The 26,929-nt window shown below is 44.4% G+C and overlaps 1 protein-coding gene across 1 annotated transcript in view; it reads left to right on the top strand.

The window, feature by feature from the left end:
* The window catches only part of LOC109868165 (leucine-rich repeat transmembrane neuronal protein 4-like), a 114,367-nt gene extending 91,693 nt beyond the window's left edge, over positions 1 to 22,674 (top strand). Inside the window, exon 3 of the mRNA XM_020457612.2 lies at positions 20,033 to 22,674. Within this exon, the coding sequence (XP_020313201.2) occupies positions 20,033 to 20,338 (306 nt within the window). The 3' untranslated portion in view covers positions 20,339 to 22,674. The remainder of the gene's footprint in view (positions 1 to 20,032) is intronic.
* The last annotated feature ends 4,255 nt before the right edge of the window (positions 22,675 to 26,929 follow it).

Below are 26,929 nucleotides of genomic sequence, written 5' to 3'. Positions count from 1 at the left end.
AGTTCTTATGATAGCTTCACGGTCGTTCTTTGTTTATTGTTTTTGTACAGTTTACTTCGTGTTTTTCGTCATCTATTAAATGATGCATTCACACCACGCTGCGCTTTGGTCCGCTTCTTATGACGATCGTGACAGTTGTATTCGGCGCTTGTGACTAATACAAATTTGATTTGATTCAATTTTTGATTTGATAAGATGTAGGATCTTAATGGCGATATTATATTTGATCAAACCTGTCTCATAGGTGTTTATCCAGTATAAGACTGACCATAGCTAATCTGCTAGGAAATATCATAGCATTCACCTTGATACATGTACCAGCAGTGGCTGCTACCAAACGGTGCTTGTTAGAAGGAAAAAAATGACGTTCTAAAATAGGCCTAGTGTGACACACAGGAACAGTTGTGTCCTTTCAGACATCTGACTTGCTGTGAATAAACAGTGATAATGACTCCTTCCCCTGTGTGCCTTCCTCATTGACTCCAAATAGGACACAACAGCCACAAAGGAGGTGCATCAACTTAGCATAATGGAAGTAAAAGGCAACTTTAGCTGCACGATAGGAGCAGGACAACGAGACAATTTGTAAGGGCTATAATGAGAAAACACGCATAGAATATTTTTCTATTCTCCCTCCTTCTGAACTTCACAAGGCATGTGCAGCCTGCTGATTATAGTCTCACTGTCCTGCCACTTAAAATATCATGACGTCTTATGACATTTATTGTAATGTTTACAACAATATATTATGGCACTGTTATGATGTATAATTTAAGTGAAGTGTTTTATAACTAAGCATCCCCTCTGTGAGATGGTTTTGAACCAGTCATTGTCAGTTGATTTGACAGTAGCACTTCTCCAGTAACAGGTAGTGTGATCTTCACAGTGTAATAATATATTCAGATCACTTATACCAGGGAGCACACCGGATTACTGTGATTCCAGGCGTCCTTTAATATCAGCCTTTTCTTATTATATAGACAGTGCTGCATCGGGTTACCTCAAGGAAGTCATTTAGCACGTCAGACGGTCTACCTGAGGTATCACAGACACCGGGAAACAGCAATTACAGCAACAGGGGAGAACCACCGGCCCACTTTTAAGTCGAAACTGAAAGTGAATGAATCCTACATGATTGGAAGGGAGGAGTAAGGATAAGAGTAGCACCACTGTATATCTCTCCTTCTCCTCCTCCCCAGAGAATGCTCTGTGCAGTGAGGCATTCAGACATGTCAAGAGTTTTGTGTGATTGATCCAGAAGAGATCCATAGCCGGTAAGACTGAATCAGCATCAGCCCGTTGTGAAGTCTTACTTAACTATACATCTTAATAGAAAGATGTATAGTTATCGTTATATTCTTTTTCTCTAAGCATTTCACTGTTAGGCTACACCTGTTATTTACGAAGCATGTGATCATCACATCAGAGAATATCAAACAGGGCTGTACTGTTGGCTGTGGTAAGGACTTGGTCGAAAAACAGATGTACCTTAGCCTCAATAACTGCCTTGGTATTGATCTGACACAGACAGGGCTGTACCGTAGAGGCTGTGGATGTGGTGAGAGACGCTGTCAGTCAGATGTGTACAGTGCCTTCAGAAAGTTTTCACACCCCTTGACTTTTTCCACATTGTGTTGTGTTACAGCCTGAATTTAAAATGGATTGAATTGAGATGTTGTGTCACTGGCCTATACACAATATCCATAATGTCAAAGTGGAATTATGTTTTTGACATTTTTGCAAATTAATTACAAATGAAACATCGAAGTCAATAAGTATTATAATAATTAGTATTATTGAGTCAATATACAAATACAGCATGTATTGACTCAGGGGTGTGAATACATATATTTTTGTATTTCATATTCATATTTCATATTCAATGCATTTGCATTTGCAAAAAAACACGTTCTCACTTTGTCATTATGGCGTATTGTGTGTAAATGGGTGAGATAGAAAATGTATGTAATCCATTTCGAATTCAGGTTGTAACACAATTAATGTGGAATAAGTCAAGGGGTATGAATACTTTCTGAAGGCACTTGTCACGCCTTGGTCTTAGAATTTTGTTCAGGCCAGGGTGTGACATGGGTTATTGTGTTGTCGTATTGGGGGTTTTTGTAGGCATTGGGATTGTGGTTGATTAGGGGTGTGTCGAGTGTAGGCTTGGCTGCCTGAGGCGGTTCTCGATCAGAGTCAGGTGATTCTTGTTTTCTCTGATGGGGAACCGTATTTAGGTAGCCTGAGTTTCACTTTGTATTTCGTGGGTGATTGTTCCTGTCTCTGTGTAGTGTTCACCAGATAGGCTGTATTAGGTTGGTGGGTGATTGTTCCTGTCTCTGTGTAGTGTTCACCAGATAGGCTGTATTAGGTTGGTGGGTGATTGTTCCTGTCTCTGTGTAGTGTTCACCAGATAGGCTGTATTAGGTTGGTGGGTGATTGTTCCTGTCTCTGTGTAGTGTTCACCAGATAGGCTGTATTAGGTTGGTGGGTGATTGTTCCTGTCTCTGTGTAGTGTTCACCAGATAGGCTGTATTAGGTTGGTGGGTGATTGTTCCTGTCTCTGTGTAGTGTTCACCAGATAGGCTGTATTAGGTTGGTGGGTGATTGTTCCTGTCTCTGTGTAGTGTTCACCAGATAGGCTGTATTAGGTTGGTGGGTGATTGTTCCTGTCTCTGTGTAGTGTTCACCAGATAGGCTGTATTAGGTTGGTGGGTGATTGTTCCTGTCTCTGTGTAGTGTTCACCAGATAGGCTGTATTAGGTTGGTGGGTGATTGTTCCTGTCTCTGTGTAGTGTTCACCAGATAGGCTGTATTAGGTTGGTGGGTGATTGTTCCTGTCTCTGTGTAGTGTTCACCAGATAGGCTGTATTAGGTTGGTGGGTGATTGTTCCTGTCTCTGTGTAGTGTTCACCAGATAGGCTGTATTAGGTTGGTGGGTGATTGTTCCTGTCTCTGTGTAGTGTTCACCAGATAGGCTGTATTAGGTTGGTGGGTGATTGTTCCTGTCTCTGTGTAGTGTTCACCAGATAGGCTGTATTAGGTTGGTGGGTGATTGTTCCTGTCTCTGTGTAGTGTTCGCCAGATAGGCTGTATTAGGTTGGTGGGTGATTGTTCCTGTCTCTGTGTAGTGTTCACCAGATAGGCTGTATTAGGTTTCACGTTCCGTTTGTTGTTTTTTGTATTTTAAGTTATTTCATGTACCGTCATTTTTCCATTAAAATCATGAGTAACCACCACGCTGCATTTCGGTCCGACTCTCTTTCAACAAACGAAGAACGCTGTTACAGCACTGTATGTGTAGAAGAGGAATCCAATCTCCAAGGTCCTCAAACTCTCAATTTTACATCTGAAGAATTCCCAGTTCTTGTCCTCATATTCCAATATTCACTTCATCTGATATCGTATTCCAAGTATCCACAGGGATTGGGTGGGTTGTGTGTGTGCATGTTGCCATACAGCCAGCAAGGTTGTTGTTGGAAATAAGGCCATTGATTACCAATTTGTGAAAACATCTTTCTGAGTATGTGCCTGCGTGTGCATGTGTGTGTTTAGTATGTAGTATTTTACTAGGATCACCAATCAGCTGCTGCCAAGGCAGTGGCTACTCTTCCTGGGGTCCAAACAGGAAACAAAACACACCTAATAGAATACTTAATATACATAAACCTACATAATACAATATATAATGCAATGCAAATTACAATACCAAATATATACAAATGTCTGTGTGTCTCTACACAGTCCCTGTTGTGCAGTAAGGTGTTCTTTTTTCAGTTTTTTCAATCTGGTTTTATTGCTAGCTTGAGTTACCTGGGATGGCAGAGAGTTCCATGTAATCACAGCTCTATTTAATACTGTGCATTTCCCAGCCTCTGTTCTGGACCTGGGACCTGTGAAGAGACCTCTGGTTGCATGTCTTGTGTGGTACCGATTAGTGTCCGAACTGCTTGTACAGACAGTTCGGTCCCTTCAACACATGAACACCTCGCACAAACACCAATAGTGACGAGAAATTGACATGCATGTCATTGACATTTGCCCTCCGTGTACATCTAAGTGCAATATGTGCAGCTCTGTTCTGGACCAACGGAAATTTTCCTTGGTCCTTCTTTGCCACACATGACTGCACAACTGGGCAGTCGTCCAGGTGTGACAAACCTAGGGCCTGTAGGACCTGTCTGGTTGATTGAGACATCAAGAAAGCAGAGCAACGCCTTATCATGGACAGACCTCTTCCCATTTTAGCAACCATTGACTCTATATGTTTTGACCACGTTTTGACCATGACAGCTTGCTATCTTGGGTAACACAGTTTAGTCTTCTAAACTTGCTAAATCGCCACATTATTCAATAATATATCTAGATGAGGTTTAGGGTTGAGTGTGTAATTTATCCCAAAAACTATGTTTTTACTTTCCAGCCTAATGCTAGTTACCCATTCTAAAACTGACTGAAGCTCTATGTTAATGGGGTCAGTTATTTATTTTACTGTCGTAGCCGGCATGTATACTGTTGAGGCGTCAGCGTGTATAGACACACAGGCTTTTTTCAAGGTCAGTGGAAGGTCATTAGTAAAAACAGAAACAATAATGACCCAAGCCGGCTACCCTGCAGTACACCACACCAAATTTGCATTAGATAGGCTTCAATTAAAGAAAACCCTCTGTGTTCTATTAGATAGGTAACTCTCAATCATGATAAGGCAGAGGGTGTAAATCCATAACACCTACGTTTTTTCAGCAATAGGTTATGATCAATGATATCAAAAGCAGCACGGAAGTCTAACAAAACAGCTCACACAATCTTCTTATTATCAATTTCTTTCAGCAAATCATTAGTAATTTGTGTCAGTGTCAAGCATGTTGTGTGCCCTTCCCTATAAGCATGCTGAAAGTCTGTTGCCAATTTGTTTTCTATAAAATAACATTGTATTTGATCATACACCATTTAATTATTTTTTTTGCTAAGCATCGGTAACAGGCTGATTGGTCGTCTGTTTGAACCATTAAAGGGTGCTTTACTATTCTTGGGCAGCGGAATGACCTTTGCCTCCCCCCAGGCCTGAGGGCACACACCATCTTCTAGGCTTAAACTGAAGATGTGGCAAACAGGAGTCGCAATGTATTCCACTACTAACCTCAGCATTTTACCATTCCGGTTGTCTGTGCCAGATGACTTGTCCTTATTAATAGATAGCTAAATGTATTCACCTCTTTTACACCAACTTTGCGGAACTCAAAACTACTGATATGTTGTTATGTGAATCTACTGTTATGAGCAAGTATTACGTATATTAATTTGTCTAGGATTTTTGTTATTTGTGTGTGAGTAGGTGATGTCCCTGTGGGTGCGATAATTTCTAAAGGCCATTGTAAATATTGTTGTGCTGTCAACAATAGCATCCACCAAGAGCCACCTAATGAAATATTTATCAGGGATTTGAGGATCCAAGCTGTTTTAATGACCATTTGGCATCTAACCACGTTTAGTAGAGAAACACTGGTCTTGTCACTCAGTATTTGCATGTGTCTCTGTGTGCACCTGTGCTGCTGGGTGCATGTTGTGTTGTTGTTATCTGTGTGCACGTTTCAAAGAGCAAGCAAGTGATTGAGAGCAAGCGAAACAGAGAGACAGAGAGAAAGAGAAATTGTTAGGAAAAGTTTATAGGGGAAGCAGCTGTGCCATTTCCGTCTCTTGCAGTGCTGCATCAAGGTCTAGGAATGTGCCAAGTCGTTACACTAATTACCTGGCCCTACACTGTCTGAATCGTGCCTAGCTTCCTGCCTAGCAGTCCTAACCTGTATCCATTACCTCTGATTGATATTCAGCTCTGTGATGCACCAGCCTCAGAGGTGCAGCCTGGTCAAGGTTTCTCAGTGAAATGTTCTCTTTGATTGTGAAGAGTGATCACGATGTACGCTGCATGTATGAAAACAACATATCTCTGTAGGGGCTGTTTCCAACAACCTGGATTCTAGTTCCCCCATCACTTTAGCCCACATGGTTAATTATTTTTTATAGTTTAAAACGTACACCCCCTCATTAATTCAGCAGTCCACAATCTATCATAATTACTACCAAATAAGTGGTTGTTGCTTTAATTAAAATTAGTGGCTGTGATGCTCACTCATTAGAATACCCAGTATCACACAGACACTCACTCAAACACACACATAAACACACACTTAATCACATAAAGAAAACAGTCAAACTAAGCGATGGCAAACTCAAATAAGCTATACCCAGCATTGCACCGAGGCTGCTTCTCACACTGCTGTACCTTCTCACTAATGCAATCACACAAAGAGTGGTGGGCGAGGAGAGAGTGAGCGGCATTACACCACACTATAATTACAGCCTGACATTTCACAGCAAACTCCCCTTTTCAGCTGTGTAAGCCTTAAATGAAATTCTGTTGAAACGGGAAATCAACTTTATGAGTAAAACCCCTTCGTCCAGATAGCATTTTTGTGCTGTTGAACCTGCTGCACCTGTATTATATATATACCTTCCTTTGTTTGGTACTTACAGTACAAGAAAAATAACTCCCAGTGCTTTTACTGTCTTAGAGCGATACGGCCGAGGAGGATGAGATCATGAGGAAATTGAGTGACCTCATAGTGCTGCCTACCATTTAGAGATGCATCTCTTACCTATATCATGTTTATTTCTATTACAAGCAAATACCTTTGGAGAAAGGACAATACAAGTGAGTCAGAGAGTGGGCTAGAAAGGCAGAGACAGGGACGGAGATAGTTAAGTAAGTTAAAATGTTATGTACATTAGAGAGTGGGAGAGACAGGAAGAGACAGGGACGGAGATAGCTAGGTAAGTTAAAGTTCGGTATATTAGAGAGTGGGAGAGACAGGAAGAGACAGGGAAGGAGATAGCTAGCTAAGTTAAAGTTCTGTATATTAGAGAGTGGGAGAGACAGGAAGAGACAGGGAAGGAGATAGCTAGCTAAGTTAAAGTTCTGTATATTAGAGAGTGAGAGAGACAGGAAGAGACAGGGAAGGAGATAGCTAGCTAAGTTAAAGTTCTGTATATTAGAGAGTGGGAGAGACAGGAAGAGACAGGGAAGGAGATAGCTAGGTAAGTTAAAGTTCTGTATATTAGAGAGTGAGAGAGACAGGAAGAGACAGGGAAGGAGATAGCTAGCTAAGTTAAAGTTCTGTATATTAGAGAGTGAGAGAGACAGGAAGAGACAGGGAAGGAGATAGCTAGGTAAGTTAAAGCTCTGTATATTTATTTTATTTTTAATTTCACCTTTATTTAACCAGGTAGGCAAGTTGATAACAAGTTCTCATTTGCAATTGCAACCTGGCCACAGAGTTACACATGGAGTAAACAAACATACAGTCAATAATACAGTAGAAAAATAAGTCTATATACAATGTGAGCAAGTGAGGTGAGATAAGGGCGGTAAAGGCAAAAAAGGCCATGGTGGAGAAGTAAATACAATATAGCAAGTAACACACTGGAATGGTAGATTTGCAGTAGAAGAATGTGCAAAGTAGAGATAGAAATAATGGGGTGCAAAGGAGCAAAATAAATAAATACAGTAGGGAAAGAGGTAGTTGTTTGGGCTAAATTATAGATAGGCTATGTACAGGTGCAGTAATCTGTGAGCTGCTCTGACAGCTGGTGCTTAAAGCTAGTGAGGGAGATAAGTGTTTCCAGTTTCAGAGATTTTTGTAGTTTGTTCCAGTCATTGGCAGCAGAGAACTGGAAGGAGAGGCGGCCAAAGGAAGAATTTGTTTTGGGGGTGACCAGAGAGATATACCTTCTGGAGGGCGTGCTACTGGTGGGTGCTGCTATGGTGACCAGCGAGCTGAGATAAGGGGGGACTTTACCTAGCAGGGTTTTGTAGATAACCTGGAGCCAGTGGGTTTGGCGATGAGCATGAAGTGAGGGCCAGCCAACGAGAGCGTACAGGTCGCAGTGGTGGGTAGTATATGGGGCTTTGGTGACAAAACGGATGGCACTGTGATAGACTGCATCCAATTTATTGAGTAGGGTATTGGAGGCTATTATGTAAATGACATTGCCGAAGTCGAGGATTGGTAGGATGGTCAGTTTTACAAGGGTATGTTTGGCAGCTTGAGTGAAGGATGCTTTGTTGCGAAATAGGAAGCCAATTCTAGATTTAACTTTGGATTGTAGATGTTTGATGTGAGTCTGGAAGGAGAGTTTACAGTCTAACCAGACACCTAGGTATTTGTAGTTGTCCACATATTCAGAGCCGTCCAGAGTAGTGATGTTGGACAGGCGGGCAGGTGCAGGCAGCGATCGGTTGAAGAGCATGCATTTAGTTTTACTTGTATTTAAGAGCAATTGTAGGCCACGGAAGGAGAGTTGTATGACATTGAAGCTCGCCTGGAGGGTTGTTTACACAGTGTCCAAAGAAGGGCCAGAAGTATACAGAATGGTGTCGTCTGCGTAGAGGTGTATCAAAGACTCACCAGCAGCAAGAGCGACATCATTGATGTATACAGAGAAGAGAGTCGGTCCAAGAATTGAACCCTGTGGCACCCCCACAGAGACTGCCAGAGGCCCAGACAACAGACTCTCCGATTTGACACACTGAACTCTATCAGATTAGTAGTTGGTGAACCAGGTGAGGCAATCATTTGAGAAACCAAGGCCGTCGAGTCTGCCGATGAGGATGTGGTGATTGACAGAGTCGAAAGCCTTGGCCAGGTCAATGAATACGGCTACACAGTATTGTTTCTTATCGATGGCGGTTAAGATGTCGTTTAGGACCTTGAGCGTGGCTGAGGTGCACCCATGACCAGCTCTGAAACCAGATTGCATAGCGGAGAAGGTATGGTGGGATTCGAAATGATCGGTAATCTGTTTGTTGACTTGGCTTTCGAAGACCTTAGAAAGGCAGGGTAGGATAGATATAGGTCTGTAGCAGTTTTGGTCAAGAGTGTCCCCCCCTTTGAAGAGGGGGATGACTGCAGCTGCTTCCAATCTTTGGGAATCTCAGACGACACAAAAGAGAGGTTAAACAGGCTAGTAATAGGGGTGGCAACAATTTTGGCAGATAATTTTAGAAAGAAAGGGTCCAGATTGTCTAGCCCGGCTGATTTGTAGGGTTCCAGATTTTGCAGCTCTTTCAGAACATCAGCTGACTGTATTTGGGAGAAGGAGAAATGGGGAAGGCTTGGGCGAGTTGCTGTGGGGGGTGCAGTGCTGCTGACCGGGGTAGGGGTAGCCAGGTGGAAAGCATGGCCAGCCGTAGAAAAATGCTTATTGAAATTCTCAATTATAGTTGATTTATCGGTGGTGACAGTGTTTCCTATCTTCAGTGCAATGGGCAGCCGGGAGGAGGTGTTCTTATTCTCCATGGACTTTACAGTGTCCCAGAACTTGTTTGAGTTTGTGTTGCAGGAAGCAAATTTCTGCTTGAAAAAGCTAGCCTTGGCTTTTCTAACTGCCTGTGTATATTGGTTTCTAGCTTCCCTGAAAAGTTGCATATCACGGCGGCTGTTCAATGCTAATGCAGAACACCATAGGTTGTTTTTGTGTTGGTTAAGGGCAGTTAGGTCTGGAGAGAACCAAGGGCTATATCTGTTCCGGGGTCTAAATTTCTTGAATGGGGCATGCTTATTTAAGATGGTGAGGAAGGCATTTTTTTAAATAACCAGGTATCCTCTACTGACAGGATGAGATCAATATCCTTCCAGGATACCCCGGCCAGGTCGATTAGAAAGGCCTGCTCGCTGAAGTGTTTCAGGGAGCGTTTGACAGTGATGAGTGGAGGTCGTTTGACCGCTGACCCATTACGATGCAGGCAATGAGGCAGTGATCGCTGAGGCCTTGGTAGCAGAGGTGTATTTAGAGCGCAAGTTGGTTAGGATGATATCTATGAGGGTGCCCGTGTTTACGGCTTTGGGGTGGTACCTGGTAGGTTCATTGATAATTTGTGTGAGATTGAGGGCATCAAGATTAGATTGTAGGATGACTGGGGTGTTAAGCATGTTCCAGTTTAGGTCGCCTAGCAGCACGAGCTTTGAAGATATATGGGGGGCAATCAGTTCACATATGGTGTCCAGAGCACAGCTGGGGGCAGAGGGTGGTCTATAGCAGGCGGCAACGGTGAGAGACTTGTTTATATTTAGAGATTGGGAGAGACAGGAAGAGACAGGGACGGAGATAGGTAGGTAAGTTAAAGTTCTGTATATTAGAGAGTGGGAGAGACAGGAAGAGACAGGGACAGAGATAGCTAGGTAAGTTAAAGTTCTGTATATTGGGATGGCGGTCACCTAGGTCATCCTGACATGTCTTATTAGTCAGGTCTTTAATAGCCTGTACAACGTCAGGCTCACTCCTTCCCAATATCTCTGATTAAATTCAGACAGATACAGCCTAGTGTGGAGCCAAGACTGGCCACAAAGTCCTTATTTTGCCCTGTGGTCATCACTTGGACAGAGCACCCAGGGTTCAGGCCAAGTAATCTGGAAAGTTTAAATTCACAAAGAATAGCAGAAAAATATTAAACTAATGGGATCCCTTAACACCTCACCATAACTTCCTTTATACCCGTTTTTCTATTTATCTTGCCAGAAAGGGTAGCCTAGTGGTTAGAGTGTTGGACTAGTAACCGGAAGGTTGCAAGTTCAAACCCCTGAGCTGACAAGGTACAAATCTGTTGTTCTGCCCCTGAACAGGCAGTTAACCCACTGTTCCTAGGCTGTCATTGAAAATAAAAATGTGTTCTTAACGGACTTGCATAGTTAAATAAAGGTTAAAAAAATAATTGTACTTGCTTAATAAGAATGAATATTCTAGCAGTTGTTGTTTGAGTGTTTGCATCAGTCAGACTGTGTAGAGGATGGCTTTTTACTCATTATTACAGTATGTCTTTTCGGTCAACCCGGCATTACCATGATGAACTATAGATGACTCACTCTAGAATTTATAGCCCCATGCTGACTTAGACTAAATGAAAGCCATGTGAAGTACCTACAAGGACACCCTGTTGTCTTTTTGCATTAATTCTCATCCCCTGTGTTTGAGTTAACTGAATAAGCCCCATCCTTATTCATGGGGGACACTTGTGATGATTTGAATGAGCAAACACACTAAGCCCTTCTATTGAATAAAAAACAACAACATATAAGAGTCTACGGACAGATTCCCTAATGAATGAATCTAAGGTCATTGACCCCTGTGTCAGGACAGTGCAGACACAGATTTATCCTTGAGCGATGCAAGGAACTGTGGACTAAAAGAGCAGTACATGAAATGTCACGACAGAATCTCTTGCTCCCCGTCTGAGTGGAGAAGCAAGTGTTTTATATTCCCAGTAGCAGCTACAGAGCCTGTCGAACTCTGAGAGGTTTGAGTTGTTGGCCATTTTAGCCGTACTACTTTTCCATGCAGCCGCAGAAGCGCAGCAGAGAAATCAATAGCAGCGGTAATAATGCTCTGTGTTGAATGTGAAAGACTAGGGCATGGAGTACAAGAGAAAAACTTGGGAATGCAGTACAGGGGGACCCGTGTTGAGCATTGACTAACATTCCAAGGCCCATTTGCTGTGATCTGTCCTTAGAACCTCCTCTAGTGTCTGTACAGCTGAGGACACAGTGCATCAACGGTGGGCAGATGCTGGTGCGTGAAGGGGGCAGCGAACATTTTATTTAGCCCTGTATGTGCGTGTGTATGTCAATGCGTGTGTGTGTGTGTGTGTGCTTATGTGTGGAGTGAAGCCGGTTAATTTGTGTGGTGTCAGAGACCTGTAATCAATACTGCAGTGCACATAAAGGGAGTGGCGTGCATTAAGGAATTAGCAGGAGGGTAACAGCTTGTTTAGAGAAACACTTAGATTTAAATACACACATGTGGATAACACACCGATAAAGGAAAACTCTGCCCCACTTCCAGGGCTATCTGACAAATTATGACTGAGGACAGAGGGTGTCAGAGCTCTGTAGACAGGGCCAAAAGCCTGGGTGAAGAGTTTTGTGACAAAGCTGACTCGGTAGCTCTGGTCACAAACGTGCATTAACTCCCCTTATAAGCTGTTTAGGGAGTTCATGTTTCCCCACATACTTTATGTAGTAATTAATTTATCCTAAATATATATACTTTTGTCAGTATCATGGGTATTTACTGTGCGCAAGGCTATTTATGTGTAGTGGAAATGTTTGGTCAAGTTGCATTGTGACATATTTCAGTTTCACATTTAAATGCAGTAATTTACCACTTTGCAATCCTCCCAGTGGATGTGATGTTTAGGTGCACATGAGCACTTGCTACACTGACGAGAAAAAGTGTGTTTATTTAAATATTGTAATGCGTCCTGTGTTTGAAGTTCGCGTGTCTCGAAGCTTCATGTCTTGTCTGTCATGTCCGGGCAAAATGGGTGCGTGGCTCCATAAGGAGTATGTTTTCCCACCTGTTGGCCTGCAGAACTATTATTATGAAATGTGTATTCATTCATGGAAAGTATTCTCGCTTTGAGGATAAGCTAGGAATGTTTCAGATGTTTATTTAGATGGAATATGTAAATGTGGGTATAATGAAGATGTCTGTTACATGATTTGATATGCCATATTTGGGTAAAGAGCTCCATGGTTAATGGTTTGGTCCATAGGGAAGGGCCATAGATATAAAGGTACCTGTTTCACCTATGAGCAGGAGTTATGTTCAGCTCTGGTATGTGAGTTGGAGTTATGTTCAGCTCTGGTATGTGAGCTGGAGTTATGTTCAGCTCTGGTATGTGAGTTGGAGTTATGTTCAGCTCTGGTATGTGAGCTGGAGTTATGTTCAGCTCTGGTATGTGAGTTGGAGTTATGTTCAGCTCTGGTATGTGAGCTGGAGTTATGTTCAGCTCTGGTATGTGAGCTGGAGTTATGTTCAGCTCTGGTATGTGAGCTGGAGTTATGTTCAGCTCTGGTATGTGAGTTGGAGTTATGTTCAGCTCTGGTATGTGAGCTGGAGTTATGTTCAGCTCTGGTATGTGAGTTGGAGTTATGTTCAGCTCTGGTATGTGAGCTGGAGTTATGTTCAGCTCTGGTATGTGAGTTGGAGTTATGTTCAGCTCTGGTATGTGAGCTGGAGTTATGTTCAGCTCTGGTATGTGAGCTGGAGTTATGTTCAGCTCTGGTATGTGAGCTGGAGTTATGTTCAGCTCTGGTATGTGAGTTGGAGTTATGTTCAGCTCTGGTATGTGAGCTGGAGTTATGTTCAGCTCTGGTATGTGAGCTGGAGTTATGTTCAGCTCTGGTATGTGAGCAGGAGTTATGTTCAGCTCTGGTATGTGAGTTGGAGTTATGTTCAGCTCTGGTATGTGAGCTGGAGCTATGTTCAGCTCTGGTATGTGAGCTGGAGTTATGTTCAGCTCTGGTATGTGAGCTGGAGCTATGTTCAGCTCTGGTATGTGAGCTGGAGCTATGTTCAGCTCTGGTATGTGAGCTGGAGTTATGTTCAGCTCTGGTATGTGAGCTGGAGTTATGTTCAGCTCTGGTATGTGAGTTGGAGTTATGTTCAGCTCTGGTATGTGAGCTGGAGTTATGTTCAGCTCTGGTATGTGAGCTGGAGTTATGTTCAGCTCTGGTATGTGAGCTGGAGTTATGTTCAGCTCTGGTATGTGAGCAGGAGTTATGTTCAGCTCTGGTATGTGAGCTGGAGTTATGTTCAGCTCTGGTATGTGAGCTGGAGTTATGTTCAGCTCTGGTATGTGAGTTGGAGTTATGTTCAGCTCTGGTATGTGAGTTGGAGTTATGTTCAGCTCTGGTATGTGAGCTGGAGTTATGTTCAGCTCTGGTATGTGAGTAGGAGTTATGTTCAGCTCTGGTATGTGAGTTGGAGTTATGTTCAGCTCTGGTATGTGAGCTGGAGTTATGTTCAGCTCTGGTATGTGAGCTGGAGTTATGTTCAGCTCTGGTATGTGAGCTGGAGCTATGTTCAGCTCTGGTATGTGAGCTGGAGTTATGTTCAGCTCTGGTATGTGAGCTGGAGTTATGTTCAGCTCTGGTATGTGAGTTGGAGTTATGTTCAGCTCTGGTATGTGAGTTGGAGTTATGTTCAGCTCTGGTGTGTGAGCTGGAGTTATGTTCAGCTCTGGTATGTGAGTAGGAGTTATGTTCAGCTCTGGTATGTGAGTTGGAGTTATGTTCAGCTCTGGTATGTGAGTAGGAGTTATGTTCAGCTCTGGTATGTGAGCTGGAGTTATGTTCAGCTCTGGTATGTGAGCTGTGTGGGGAGGCTGTCCATAGCCTGGTATACCCCAATCTGCTATAGTTGGTTTGGCAAGGTAGGCCTGATTGAGGCTTAGGTTTTCGATTCAAACCTCTATTTTGAGAGTGTTCATTTTGTAAATATTCATTGGATTTTGTCATTCACCTGGAACTACCTTCACTGGACACTATTTTGTACCTGATCCAGCTGTCTCCTGCTAATTACTGCCCTTAAGGTTGTCCCAACATCCGGTCCTTACGACAAGCTTAGTCATTTGTTAGACTGTTGGGTTTGTTTTACAGCAGATGATGATTGCTTACGGAATGGAGTAGGAATGCCAGAATGTTCACTTCACTCACTTAGCTAGCACGGGCGCACACACATACACGGGCACACACACATACTAACCGGTGCCCCCACACATTGACTCTGTACCGTATGTATTGTTATTTTTATTTTTTACTTGTTACTTTTATTGCTTATACTTATCCGTATTTTTTGAAACTGCACTGTCGGTTAGGGGCTCGTAAGTAAGCAATTCACTGTAAGGTCTACTACACCTGTTGTATTCGGCGCATGTGACTAATAAAATTTGCTATGATTTGATACACACAAACAGACACACAAGCATGCACACATACACATACAAACAAACACACTCACGCACGCACGCACACACACACACACACACACACACACACACACACACGCACACACACACACACGCACACACACACACACACGCACACACACACATGCACACACATACACACAGATGCAAATGGCCACACGGTAATGGACTGTACGTACATGGATTGCAGCTGCTTTCCTCTGGGGTCATGCTTTGTTTTTGTAAATGTAATGATGTTTGGCTAAACTTCCCCTCAGACACCGTCTGTTTTTCTGGGGCTGAAAACCTGTCTGGTGGGCTCCATGTCATGGATGCCCCCAGTGCAATATCTGTGCCATCTAAACCCGCACGCAAGGAAAGGACAACATTAATGTTGCAGACTCACGCACCTACACAGTGACACACACACATACACTGGGTGTACGAAACATTAAGGACACCTTCTCATTCCATGACAGACCAGGTGAATCCAGGTGAAAGCTTTGAGGCTGTTTTGAAGGCAAAAGGGGGTGGTGCAACTCAATATTAGGAAGGTGTTCTTAATGTTTTGTACACTCAGTGTATAGGCCACACATATAGCCATGTTATTTTTCTCGTTATTGTTATTCGTGATTCACTGTGTATTTATTCCTAGTTATTTATATTTTAATGTCACTTTTAAAAAAATCTTTAACTCTGCAAAAGGACCCGTAAGTAAGCATTTCACTCTTGGTCTTCACCTGTAGTTTACGAAGCATGTGACAATTTTATTTTTATTTTATTGGATATATTTAGGCATACAGTTCAGCAGACACACACACACACACACACAAAGAGAGGGAGATCACTCACGTTGCAAACACATTATGAAAACAGAGCTTTACCCCTCATAGCATTATAAGTACCTTACCAAATCAGCACTCTGGAACACAATTATTTCTATTCCGTATAATCAGAGTAAGTGAAGTATTTTCATGACAAGTGAATTACATTTAATTAAATATAGATATCACATTGAAATAAATTATGGTAATGTCTTTCCACTTTTTTAGCAGCTGCAAATGACAGTGCGTTTCCGGTCACTGTGCACACTGCTATCCGTAATGAGTAGCAGGCATGTGCGATGGATACACTTCTCTGAATGTGACCTTCCAGAGCACAGAGAATCAATGGCTCTGATTCACTCTCACATCCTGGTTCCTAAGAGACTACCTGGAAACATACTGTAAGGTCATATTGCAAATGCATGAGTATGGGTCCGCTCTCCATCTTTCCCCTTTGCTATAGTATCCTAGTGCCCAGACAGACAGACGAGGCGGAGCTGAGAGGATCAAAGTGAAAGTGTTTCGGCGAAGCGGTCCAAGGGAACCATTTGCATTGTCTTTGCCCGAGGCACTGTCACTGTTAAAAATATTAACCAATGGGGACATTTTTCTCTCTTTGGAGACAAACAAAAAGAACAATGTAAGCCAATTAAGCTGGTTCATCACACCAAGCGCATCAGTCTGAGATTTACACCTAATTCCATTCCACTCCTCTCTGAGGAGACAATTCAATCACAAAACGCTGAGGCCAGAGAGTGCTGTGGAGTTGCTGCTAGACCGCCAGGTGTGTGTTAACAGGTTCTCTCTCTCTCTCTCTCTCTCTCTCTCTCTCTCTCTCTCTCTCTCTCTCTCTCTCTCTCTCTCTCTCTCTCTCTCCCTCCCTGACACACACACACACATTCCTAGCATTCTGGGCAGATTTATGCCCTGGCACTTCGACAGAATCCACTGAAACAGTTAGGAGTTAATATCCGTTAATTAATCATAGGGGGGAGGGGTGTGTGGGGGGAGGAGGGAGGAGGGGCAGAGACTCAGAGAGAGGGGGGAGTAATCCGCTGAGTGCACATAATGTAATGAGTATAGGTCTAGCTTAATGGAGTCCATTTGAGAGAGGGGGGAGGGACAGATTTGTGAAAAGAGGTCATACTTTCTCTGTAGTCTGTACAGTTGGTTTGTTTTCTGTATTTATTGACATAGGCCAGTCTGTTCCCAGTCAGACTAGTCAGGAATTGGAACCTATGACTTAACAGGGTTGGGGTCAATTCCATTTCAATTCCAGTCAATTCAGGAAGTAGTCTGAAATTCCAATTCTCTTCAGTACTTTTCAATGAGGAAATTGGCATTTTGTTTACTTTCTGAATTGACTGGAATTAAAATGGAATTGGCCCCAACCCTGCTAGACATTAGACACCAAATCAAGTCAATATAGCTCAGTGGGACTATATGTTCTGTATCTGTCTGATCTCTTTAACTTTGCGCACGACTACTTTGATTGTTATTCCACACTTAGGGACTATTCTGCCTGTGGTAACTCAACTATCTGAATGACTGATCTTGCTCAACTGACTGGGTCCATGACTTCTACTCTTGTATAAACCTTGAATCCATGTTACCCAAAGAGGAGGCTCATTTTGTTTTTGCTCTGTCAGCCAACAGACTAGAGAACTTATAGGGCTGAATTGATGCAGTGTCCTCCCAGACAAGACAGCACCCTTGGAATTATTTATCTCTCTCTCTGTTTTCTTTCTTAGCTTCCCATTTGTTGTTGTTGTTTGTTTTGTTTGTTTCTTGTCACAGCCGCCATTGTAAGATCTGATCGTCTATCATCGCTGTCAGGCACATGTGTTTAATTCCATCTGCTGCCATCTCTCACTGTTGTTTCTGGGCACCTTTCAACCTCCACTAATTGGCCTTTGTTAAGGCAGTGAACTCAGGCAGTGAGTTGGGGAAAACGCTGGAAGTCCCTCATCTGTTTGTTTGGCACTGTGCTCCGGTTGGGGGGGGAATGGGAGACTTGACACAGCACCAAATGTGACGAGTGCTTCTGGCACTGACACAAGTGACATGGTGATGGAGCGAGCATAGTGATTTTGAGTTATGTCATTGTACTTGAATGAGGGGGGAATGCTGTAACAGCAGTGAACATCCTGTGTCTGTGGCTGATTTTGTATCATTTGTGGTTGTCTAGACTCTATGGATCTCTGCTTCAGTTTACACTGATCCTCTCTTTTATGTACGACATATTTATGTATGTGGACGGCTGCATGCCTATTTGAAAATAGAAATCAGCGTGGTGTACACCGTATAATAAGACAGATGCTACGCTCACATTGGGTAAAAAGACATCGAGCAAAAGCTATTGTGTTTCTACCCACATTTGCAAAGAAAATGTTGTGATACATTTAATAAACACAAGAGACCAGCAAAATGGATCATGGATAAGGGTGTGGCAGTAGCAGGAACAGTGGCACCCGGTACTTTCACACAAATATATGGTAAATAATACAAGCAACTTCAATTGCTAATGTCTCTGAACAGGGAAAAAAAACATCACCGGATTTGCACGGAAATAAATTACATAGGATGAAGAACCAATACTCAAAGTGCAGCTCCATACTACTTGTCAGACAGTTGTTGGGGTGGGATTGGCATAGTGTGTGGGGTGTGTGTGGGTGGCATGGTGTGTGGGGTGTGTGGGTGGCATGGTGTGTGGGGTGTTCGTGGGTGGCATGGTGTGTGGGGTGTTCGTGGGTGACATGGTGTGTGGGATGTTCGTGGGTGGCATGGTGTGTGGGGTGTTCGTGGGTGGCATGGTGTGTGGGGTGTTTGTGGGTGGCATGGTGTGGGGGGTGTTCGTGGGGGGCATGGCGTGTGGGGTGTTCGTGGGTGGCATGGTGTGTGGGGGTGTGTGGGTGGCATGGTGTGTGGGGTGTGTGGGTGGCATGGTGTGTGGGGTGTTCGTGGGTGGCATGGTGTGTGGGGTGTTCGTGAGTGGCATGGTGTGTGGGGTGTGTGGGTGGCAAGGTGTGGGGGGTGTTCGTGGGTGGCATGGAGTGGGGGGTGTTCGTGGGTGGCATGGTGTGGGGGGTGTTCGTGGGTGGCATGGTGTGTGGGGTGTTCGTGGGGGACATGGTGTGTGGGGTGTTCGTGGGGGGAATGGTGTGTGGAGTGTTCGTGGGTGGCATGGTGTGGGGGGTGTTCGTGGGTGGCATCGTGTGTGGGGTGTTCGTGGGTGGCATGGTGTGTGGGGTGTTCGTGGGTGGCATGGTGTGTGGGGTGTTCGTGGGTGGCATGGCGTGTGGGGTGTTCGTGGGGGACATGGTGTGTGGGGTGTTCGTGGGTGGCATGGTGTGTGGGGTGTTCGTGGGTGGCATGGTGTGTGGGGTGTTCGTGGGTGGCATGGTGTGTGGGGTGTTCGTGGGTGGCATGGTGTGTGGGGTGTTCGTGGGTGGCATGGCGTGTGGGGTGTTCGTGGGGGACATGGTGTGTGGGGTGTTCGTGGGTGGCAAGGTGTGTGGGGTGTTCGTGGGTGGCATGGTGTGTGGGGTGTTCGTCCATATTGTCCAACTTCCCAATTCACCTCTTTGTTGACAATGTTTTGATCTGAAACGGATCTTCCTCATGTCTTTCTCAATAGTCCAAATCAGGTGTTGGGTACTATACTGATATGTAATGTAAATATATAATAAATATAATTGAATGTAAATCCTTTTAATTAAAAGGGCCAATTTGGGTACAATCAATTAGCTTAATTTCCCAGAGATCAAATTAAATGTCAGCAAAATAATTTTGCGGGAATGCTCATCTATTCTGTTTTTAACTACAGAAAAGATTTCAGAATAATCTGAGATGGTGTCATGGCTTGCTGAAATGATATAGAACGATAAGTGACTGTGATATGTGGTTGTTCCAGCTAGCTGTCTTAAGATGAATGAACTAACTGTAAATCACTCTGGATAAGAGAGTCTGCTAAATGACTCAAATGTAAATGAATGACTCATTTAGGGAATTGATACACATTGTTATTGTTTTCTGACAAACGACTCACTGTTTGACAAAAATATTTGTTTGAATTGTAGATATTATTATAATTATTCATGATTATTTGTTCCCAACTGCTTGTTGATATCTAGAGTGCTCAGAGCTCTCAACAAAAAATAGAAGCATTTGAGATTGACATCTCTGATGTTTTTTTCTCTCTGCCCCTCCTCTCCCTCTCCCACCTAATTTCTCCCACATTCTCTCTCTCTCCCTCTGCCATTCTCAATCCCTGCGTCATCCTCCCTCCCTCCCTCCCTCCCTCCCTCCCTCCCTCCCTCCCTCCCTCCCTCCCTCCCTCCCTCCCTCCCTCCCTCCCTCCCTCCCTCCCTCCCTCCCTCCCTCCCTCCCTCCCTCTTCTAAACAGGCCCCGCACCAGATGGGCGCCCTAACGTACTACCGGTATGAGCAGCCTATCGTGGACTACTGCCAAGCCCATCAGCCCCTGCGGCTCAACATGGGCTACGAGGGCCCCCCACAGGGCCTGGAGGAGCTGGGGCCACGCGAGAGGGCCACCATACAGACTGTAGCGCTGCCCACTGTGCCCTCTGCCACCATGGGGGTGAGGGCCAGGCCCCGCTCACCGTCCTCTATCCTTAGAGTCCCGTCCGAGGGCACCGGTGGTCCCTTCCCTCCCCCAGAGCGCACCACCACGCTCACCTTTGGACGCTAACAGCTGGAGCGATAGGCTGTCAGTTGAGGCAGGGTGGGGATGCCACAGATCCACCATGACTCTTGAATAGAGGGCAATGGAGCGGAGTGGTTCTTTGGGGCCTTTTTTAGCACATTGGCATGGGAAGCCACAAGGGGGCGGAGGTGAGAAGAAGAAAACAAAAAAATATCAATTTACATGGCTAGATGCCTTTGGCATCTGGCACCCGGAATGTGACCATTATGAAGGCTGATGCATCCTGGGAGTTCTGCTATCATCTCTCTTTATTTTTCCAAACACTTCAAAGTGGCCCTCCTGCTCCCCTCCTCCTGGCTCTTGGGAAACTTGAAACGTGATGCAACATGCATGACACGTTAACATTAACATCGCTTTGGTTACAGCTCTGGCCCATACAGCGACAACATTGTAGGGTGCCTGCACCAGGGAATGGATAATGACAGTTCTTTCACGCTGTGTTTGGAGTGAAAAAGGAATGTGCAATAAACAAGGTTTCTGGAGGAAAATGAAATAAGGGAGATATAAAGAAAGAGAAACATCATGATACAAAATCATGTTTACCAGAGCTCAAAGGCTTGCTGTTATTCCCATTAAAATTGCCAGTCAGTGGCCATAATGCTATCTAATGGGAATCATTATTTCATTAAAACGAGCTAATTTTTCTGAACAGGAGAATGACGTGGCGAGGGAGAAGAAGTGGAGCATTGTATGATTTCCATGGAGGTCACAGTCTCGTGCTAAGTTCTATTCATATGCTCATGTCATACCAAAGATGTGTTATTTTAGATGTACATACTAGCATTTGTTTTCTTTATACTTTTTTGTTTCTGAAAACATCCAAACTGGTACACATTAAATACACGCTTTGGATGGTTTACTTTTTTATAAATGTATGTCTGCCACCTGTATACAGACGTGTACAACCAAACCACATGATATCGTCTACGCAGACTGCCGAGGCCTGTGTCTGTAAATGGTTGCGGAGCCTACTCCGTTTGCCAAGTTGTCATTACAAAAAGATCATTTGATGTAGTCCGATCTATAGGTAAAATATAGCAAGCATGTGTAATGGCTTGTCGAGATTTGGCAGCTGGCTGGAATTGGCCCACCATGTATTATACTCTCTATGATCCGGGGAATTCGTGGGTTGATATCTATCTCATTAAATCCGTTAAATGGAATAGCTGGAAGTGAAGTATTAGGGCAGAATGAAGCTCTTTAAAATGCCAATGCTTTGCGATGCTCAGTTTGATCAAATTGGGCAAAGCAGTTAACAAGGATGTCTGCAGGTCCTTCGAGGGACGTCAACTGAAGGTTGAAATCTCTTACCACCTGTAAAGGCCTAGCAAGCCATTTGACATATTTGATTTCTCAAAGCAATGCTTCATTTTCTTGTAACTGTTTGTGAGGTGACCGGTAGGTTGGTATTCTGGTGGGTTGGTGATGTACTGCTCCTGTGCTGCCCACTACTCCCTCAGAGACAGTGCAGACACAGAGCCCAGTGCCTCGTGGGGGCTTGTTGGACTGGCTGACACGTTGATGTTCCTTCGACCTCCAGATGAACTCACTGACTGTGGTGAACTGCCACTGGGGATGGATATTGCCTGTTAACAACACAGCCATTTGCCAGCCAGTGTGCCTGACAGTGTTCGGACTCTAACCAGATGAATGTGGACACTCTCTCTGTCACCCATGGCCACTATTGGACATCCTTAACCATTGATTGATGGAGTTGATGATGGACTTGAACATTTGTTGTGGTTGCTTTCAACCGGCATCCCCCACCCTCCAATACTCCCCATGTCCAAATAACAACATGCTATGGTAATTTTTGTATCTGTCTGGATAATTGTCTGTGGTCATCACTGGCCTGCCACAGGAGAAGGTAAGGGCCGGGATATGGATTGGAAAGGGGGGGGGGGATATGCTTTTGTGATGTTTCTTGACCTGGGAGCGAAAGTGACACTTTTTGAGATGATCAAAGATGTCAAGAAATTCTATAAAATACTCAATCAAACGGACAAAATCCATCTGGACTTATGTGTCTTGTAAATATAGAAAAAAGTTACATATTTCACTTCTTCTGAAACACAAACTGCTTGTGGCCAGAAGAGGAGCCTTATCCACGAACCAGTGTGAGGAAGGGAGTCTGTCCTGAAGATGGCTTTGGGAGGGAGGTGATGATTCCCACCATTTGCTCTGCTCTCCTTGTTTTAATGATGAATATGTTTCTAACTGCTCCCACATCCCTCCATCACATCCCTCCATCCCGTCCCTCCATCACATCCCTCCATCACATCCCTCTATCCCATCCCTCCATCACATCCCTCCATCATGTCCCTCCATCATGTCCCTCCACCATGTCCCTCCATCACATCCCTCCATCACATCCCTCCATCACATCCCTCTATCCCATCCCTCCATCACATCCCTCCATCACGTCCCTCCATCACGTCCCTCCATCACGTCCCTCCATCACGTCCCTCCATCACGTCCCTCCATCACGTCCCTCCACCACGTCCCTCCATCACGTCCCTCCATCACATCCTTCCATCACAACCCTCCATCACATCCCTCCATCACATCCCTCCATCACATCCCTCTATCCCATCCCTCCATCACATCCCTCCATCACGTCCCTCCATCACGTCCATCCATCACGTCCCTCCATCACGTCCCTCCATCACATCCCTCCACCACGTCCCTCCATCACGTCCCTCCATCACGTCCCTCCATCACATCCTTCCATCACAACCCTCCATCACATCCCTCCATCACATCCCTCTATCCCATCCCTCCATCACGTCCCTCCATCATGTCCCTCCATCACGTCCCTCCATCATCCCTCCATCATGTCCCTCCATCATGTCCCTCCATCACGTCCCTCCATCACGTCCCTCCATCACGTCCCTCCATCACATCCCTCCATCATGTCCCTCCACCACGTCCCTCCACCACGTCCCTCCACCACGTTCCTCCATCATGTCCCTCCATCATGTCCCTCCACCACGTCCCTCCACCAAGTCACCATTCTTGCAGAGATAGTCTATCACTGAGGTTATTACTCATTTCTCATGGTCACACCCCCTACCAGAACCACACATGACAGGGATATTGGAAGCCCTAACATAAAGATTTGAAGTGTCAATAATTTGAAGTGTCTGGCCTGTAGTAGAGTATTTTTCATAGCAAGCTTCAAATAACCGTGGTTGCTATTATTATTACTTCATTCTCACCCCCATGTTCTTTGTACAAGTCATTCTTTCGACACAAGTTATTTTTAAAAGTTTTTTGTTGTGCCATGATAACTTTTTTTTTCATTTAATAATTTACCAACCCCTAAGCAAACACAGAAATAATGCTCTTATAATGATATCATGATCTAGAGGTTTTTTCAGATATGCCCCACATATTACATAAAAACTGTCGGTTTACTCAAAATGGTTTCTGACTGCAGTACTGGTTTGAGTTTAAATTGTAATAAATGTTGAGCAAATGTCTCACTCTAAGTTCTATCAACATCTTGCCTTACTCTTTATAACTCCCCTGCCCCCTGCCATCTCCCTGGCCTGGATCTCATAACTCCCCTGCCATCTCCCTGGCCTGGATCTCATAACTCCCCTGCCATCTCCCTGGCCTGGATCTCATAACTCCCCTGCCATCTCCCTGGCCTGGATCTCATAACTCCCCTGCCCCCTACCATCTCCCTGGCCTGGATCTCATAACTCCCCTGCCATCTCCCTGGCCTGGATCTGATACCTCCCCTGCCCCCTGCCATCTCCCTGGCCTGGATCTGATACCTCCCCTGCCATCTCCCTGGCCTGGATCTCTTAACTCCCCTGCCATCTCCCTGGCCTGGATCTGCTACCTCCCCTGCCCCCTGCCATCTCCTTGACCTGGATCTGATACCTCCCCTGCCCCCTGCCATCAACCTGGCCTGGATCTGATACCTACCCTGCCCCCTGTCATCAACCTGACCTGGATCTGATACCTCCCCTGCCCCCTGCCATCAACCTGGCCTGGATCTGATACCTACCCTGCCCCCTGTCATCAACCTGACCTGGATCTGATACCTCCCCTGCCCCCTGCTATCTCCCTGGCCTGGATCTCATGTCTGTTTTTGGTGACTTTGGTGAACCTGTTTTTATAACATTCTAATTATTTCCCGCATGCTGACTATTAGGGAAACCACATCCTGATATGAGGGTGTGCACTGAACTAGAAACAGAAAGTATGGAGAATCTTTCCTGTTTGACATGCCCTAGAATCACAAAGACATGTTTTCACACATACATACACACACACACACTGGTCACTTTGGTTTCTCTCAAGCAAGCTGTTCACTGAGCCCTCCATAGCCATTCCTCTCCAGAGTAGATTGCTCTAGCACAATGGGCCCTCCATTCTCCATGCAGTCTGTATGCATATTGCAGAGAAAGAGGCTTTTGTTGGATGAGGTTATACCCCAGAGAGAGGCTTTCCTCTTCTATCCTGGTAATACGTTTCTAGACCAGTCTTCATTATTTAGTTTTCTTCATCAATATGTTTCCTTGAGCAGTAATCTCTTAACAGCAGTCCAACAGCGTTCAACGCGATTTCACCCCAATATGTAATTGGAAGGTGAAATTAACACATTGTGATCACAATTAAATTAGTGGCTAATAAGTAATCGGTTTACCATTGTCTACATCCATGATCAGCACTAACTAGTCTTTTGGCCCATTTTTCTTATGCCGTACTGTATGGGGGCTTTCAGCACCGGGACTGAACTTCAGGAACATCTGTGCTAGCCCAGATTTCCTCTGCTTTGTTTATTTTGTTTCTGTTTTCCCCTCTACCCCCACCCTCTGAGTCTGGGCTCAAATCCCTGCTGGGAACAGATTTTGCTGAAGGGGGGCTGAATGAAGGTCTGAAGTGTTGCAGGGAAGCCTTTCATATTTCCTTGTTTATGCTCAGAGGAATGGTTAAATGCAAATCGCTTGGGGGAATGGGGGGGGGGGAACAGAAATTAAGGAAAGGGGTAAGAACAAGGGGATTGTACTGTATTTGGTTAAAACAAAGGTTCCGTGTCCCATGCACACCAGGGGATGCTATCCTAACACCTTGCTACACATTGATAGTAAACATGTAGGAGGCGGCACACAGACACCTGCCTATCTCTTAAATCCTTCCACACCTTGGCTGTGTGCAGTCTTATCACGCCTGGTGCACATGGCTGAGGATGCAGTGAGCGGTCTCATCATTGTACTCTGCAACTTCCCCACAGGGCCTAACATCTGCTGCTGATGTACCATGGCTTTTGTTGCCCAGGCTCCGTCACTGCTGGTGCACACCAAGTTTGTGGTGTCTTAAACCTGGCCCATCTCACCATGGCTCCGGGCTCTGCAGCACCTCAGCCTCCCTGCCATCAACACAACACATCCCCCATCCAGTTCACCTGAGGCCAACCACAGAGCTTCAATGGCTTCTAAGTGATCAATAGATTTGAAAAATGTATTCCCAGCCAGATGTGGTTTTGGGTCGTCTTTTCTAGTCCCTCCCATCCATCTCTGAGACCAACACTGGGGTGTTATACAGTTACAGCAGAGGGCCTCTATAGGGCCCAGAGCATGTGGAGACCTGAGGCACACAGGACAGTAGGAGGAGCTCTTACATCCCTGTAATTCCCCTGAATCAATGTCCCATTACGGATGTTCAGGCCAGTCTTTTACCTCCCCATTGATTTCTATTGTTCCATGCTGTTACATATTAGTTGTAAGTCTTTAACTTTAATCCCCATGGTCTTGACCCTGGTTTGTAACCATCGCTTATGCCAAAGGGCCGAGTAAAATCTAAGAATAACCATTAAGCTCTGTTAGAGAAACAGGCAATATTTTGGTCTGACAAAGCATGTTTACACCCCTAATTGGATTTCTGTTAACAGAAAACAAGGAACACTACTTTCATATAGACTCCATTTTACTGCCACAGTCAATGTAGAGATGTGAACGTATAGTAAAACTGACAGAAAACAATATTATCATATTATTTTTCTCCTTGCCTGCTCCACGCTTCTCCACACTCTCCCATCCCACCAATATCCTCTTATTCTTTCCTTGATATTTCCATGGGACTTCCTGCTTTTCCCTCTCATCCATCTCCTAAGGAGGGCATTGATTTCTGTGGGATGTAAATATACGCTGCATTGTTTTCTTCTGTAGTTGGTTTGTTGTTGTTTGGGTTTTTATATTTTATTTTTATGTACTCAGACCTAAAGCGGTTTTGTGGAGACCTGGTCCAAACGCAAAATATGGCTCTTTCGTTGAGTATATTATTGTCAGAAAATGTTTTGTAAAAATTTTGATGATGAAATCTAAAATAAATACATTTAAAGATTAAAACGTTCACCGCGTTGTTCCTCTGTTCTAGTTGTTGATACCTTAACCCTAACCCACCAATGATGGTCTCTGAATATTATTGTGCCGTACAGTAGCTCAACAGGTATTGTATATGTAGTTAAACATATTCTGAATGAAGCAGCAGAAAAACTCCTAATTTCAGAGAAGCAATTAGGAAATATCAACTACAAATATTAAAACTGATTATGTGAGAAGA

Source organism: Oncorhynchus kisutch, linkage group LG23 (assembly GCF_002021735.2).
Source record: "Oncorhynchus kisutch isolate 150728-3 linkage group LG23, Okis_V2, whole genome shotgun sequence".
In the NCBI taxonomy this organism is placed as follows: Eukaryota; Metazoa; Chordata; class Actinopteri; order Salmoniformes; family Salmonidae; genus Oncorhynchus; species Oncorhynchus kisutch.
The sequence above is the reverse complement of the archived record's forward strand: the minus strand, read 5'-3'. Positions and strand labels throughout refer to the sequence as shown.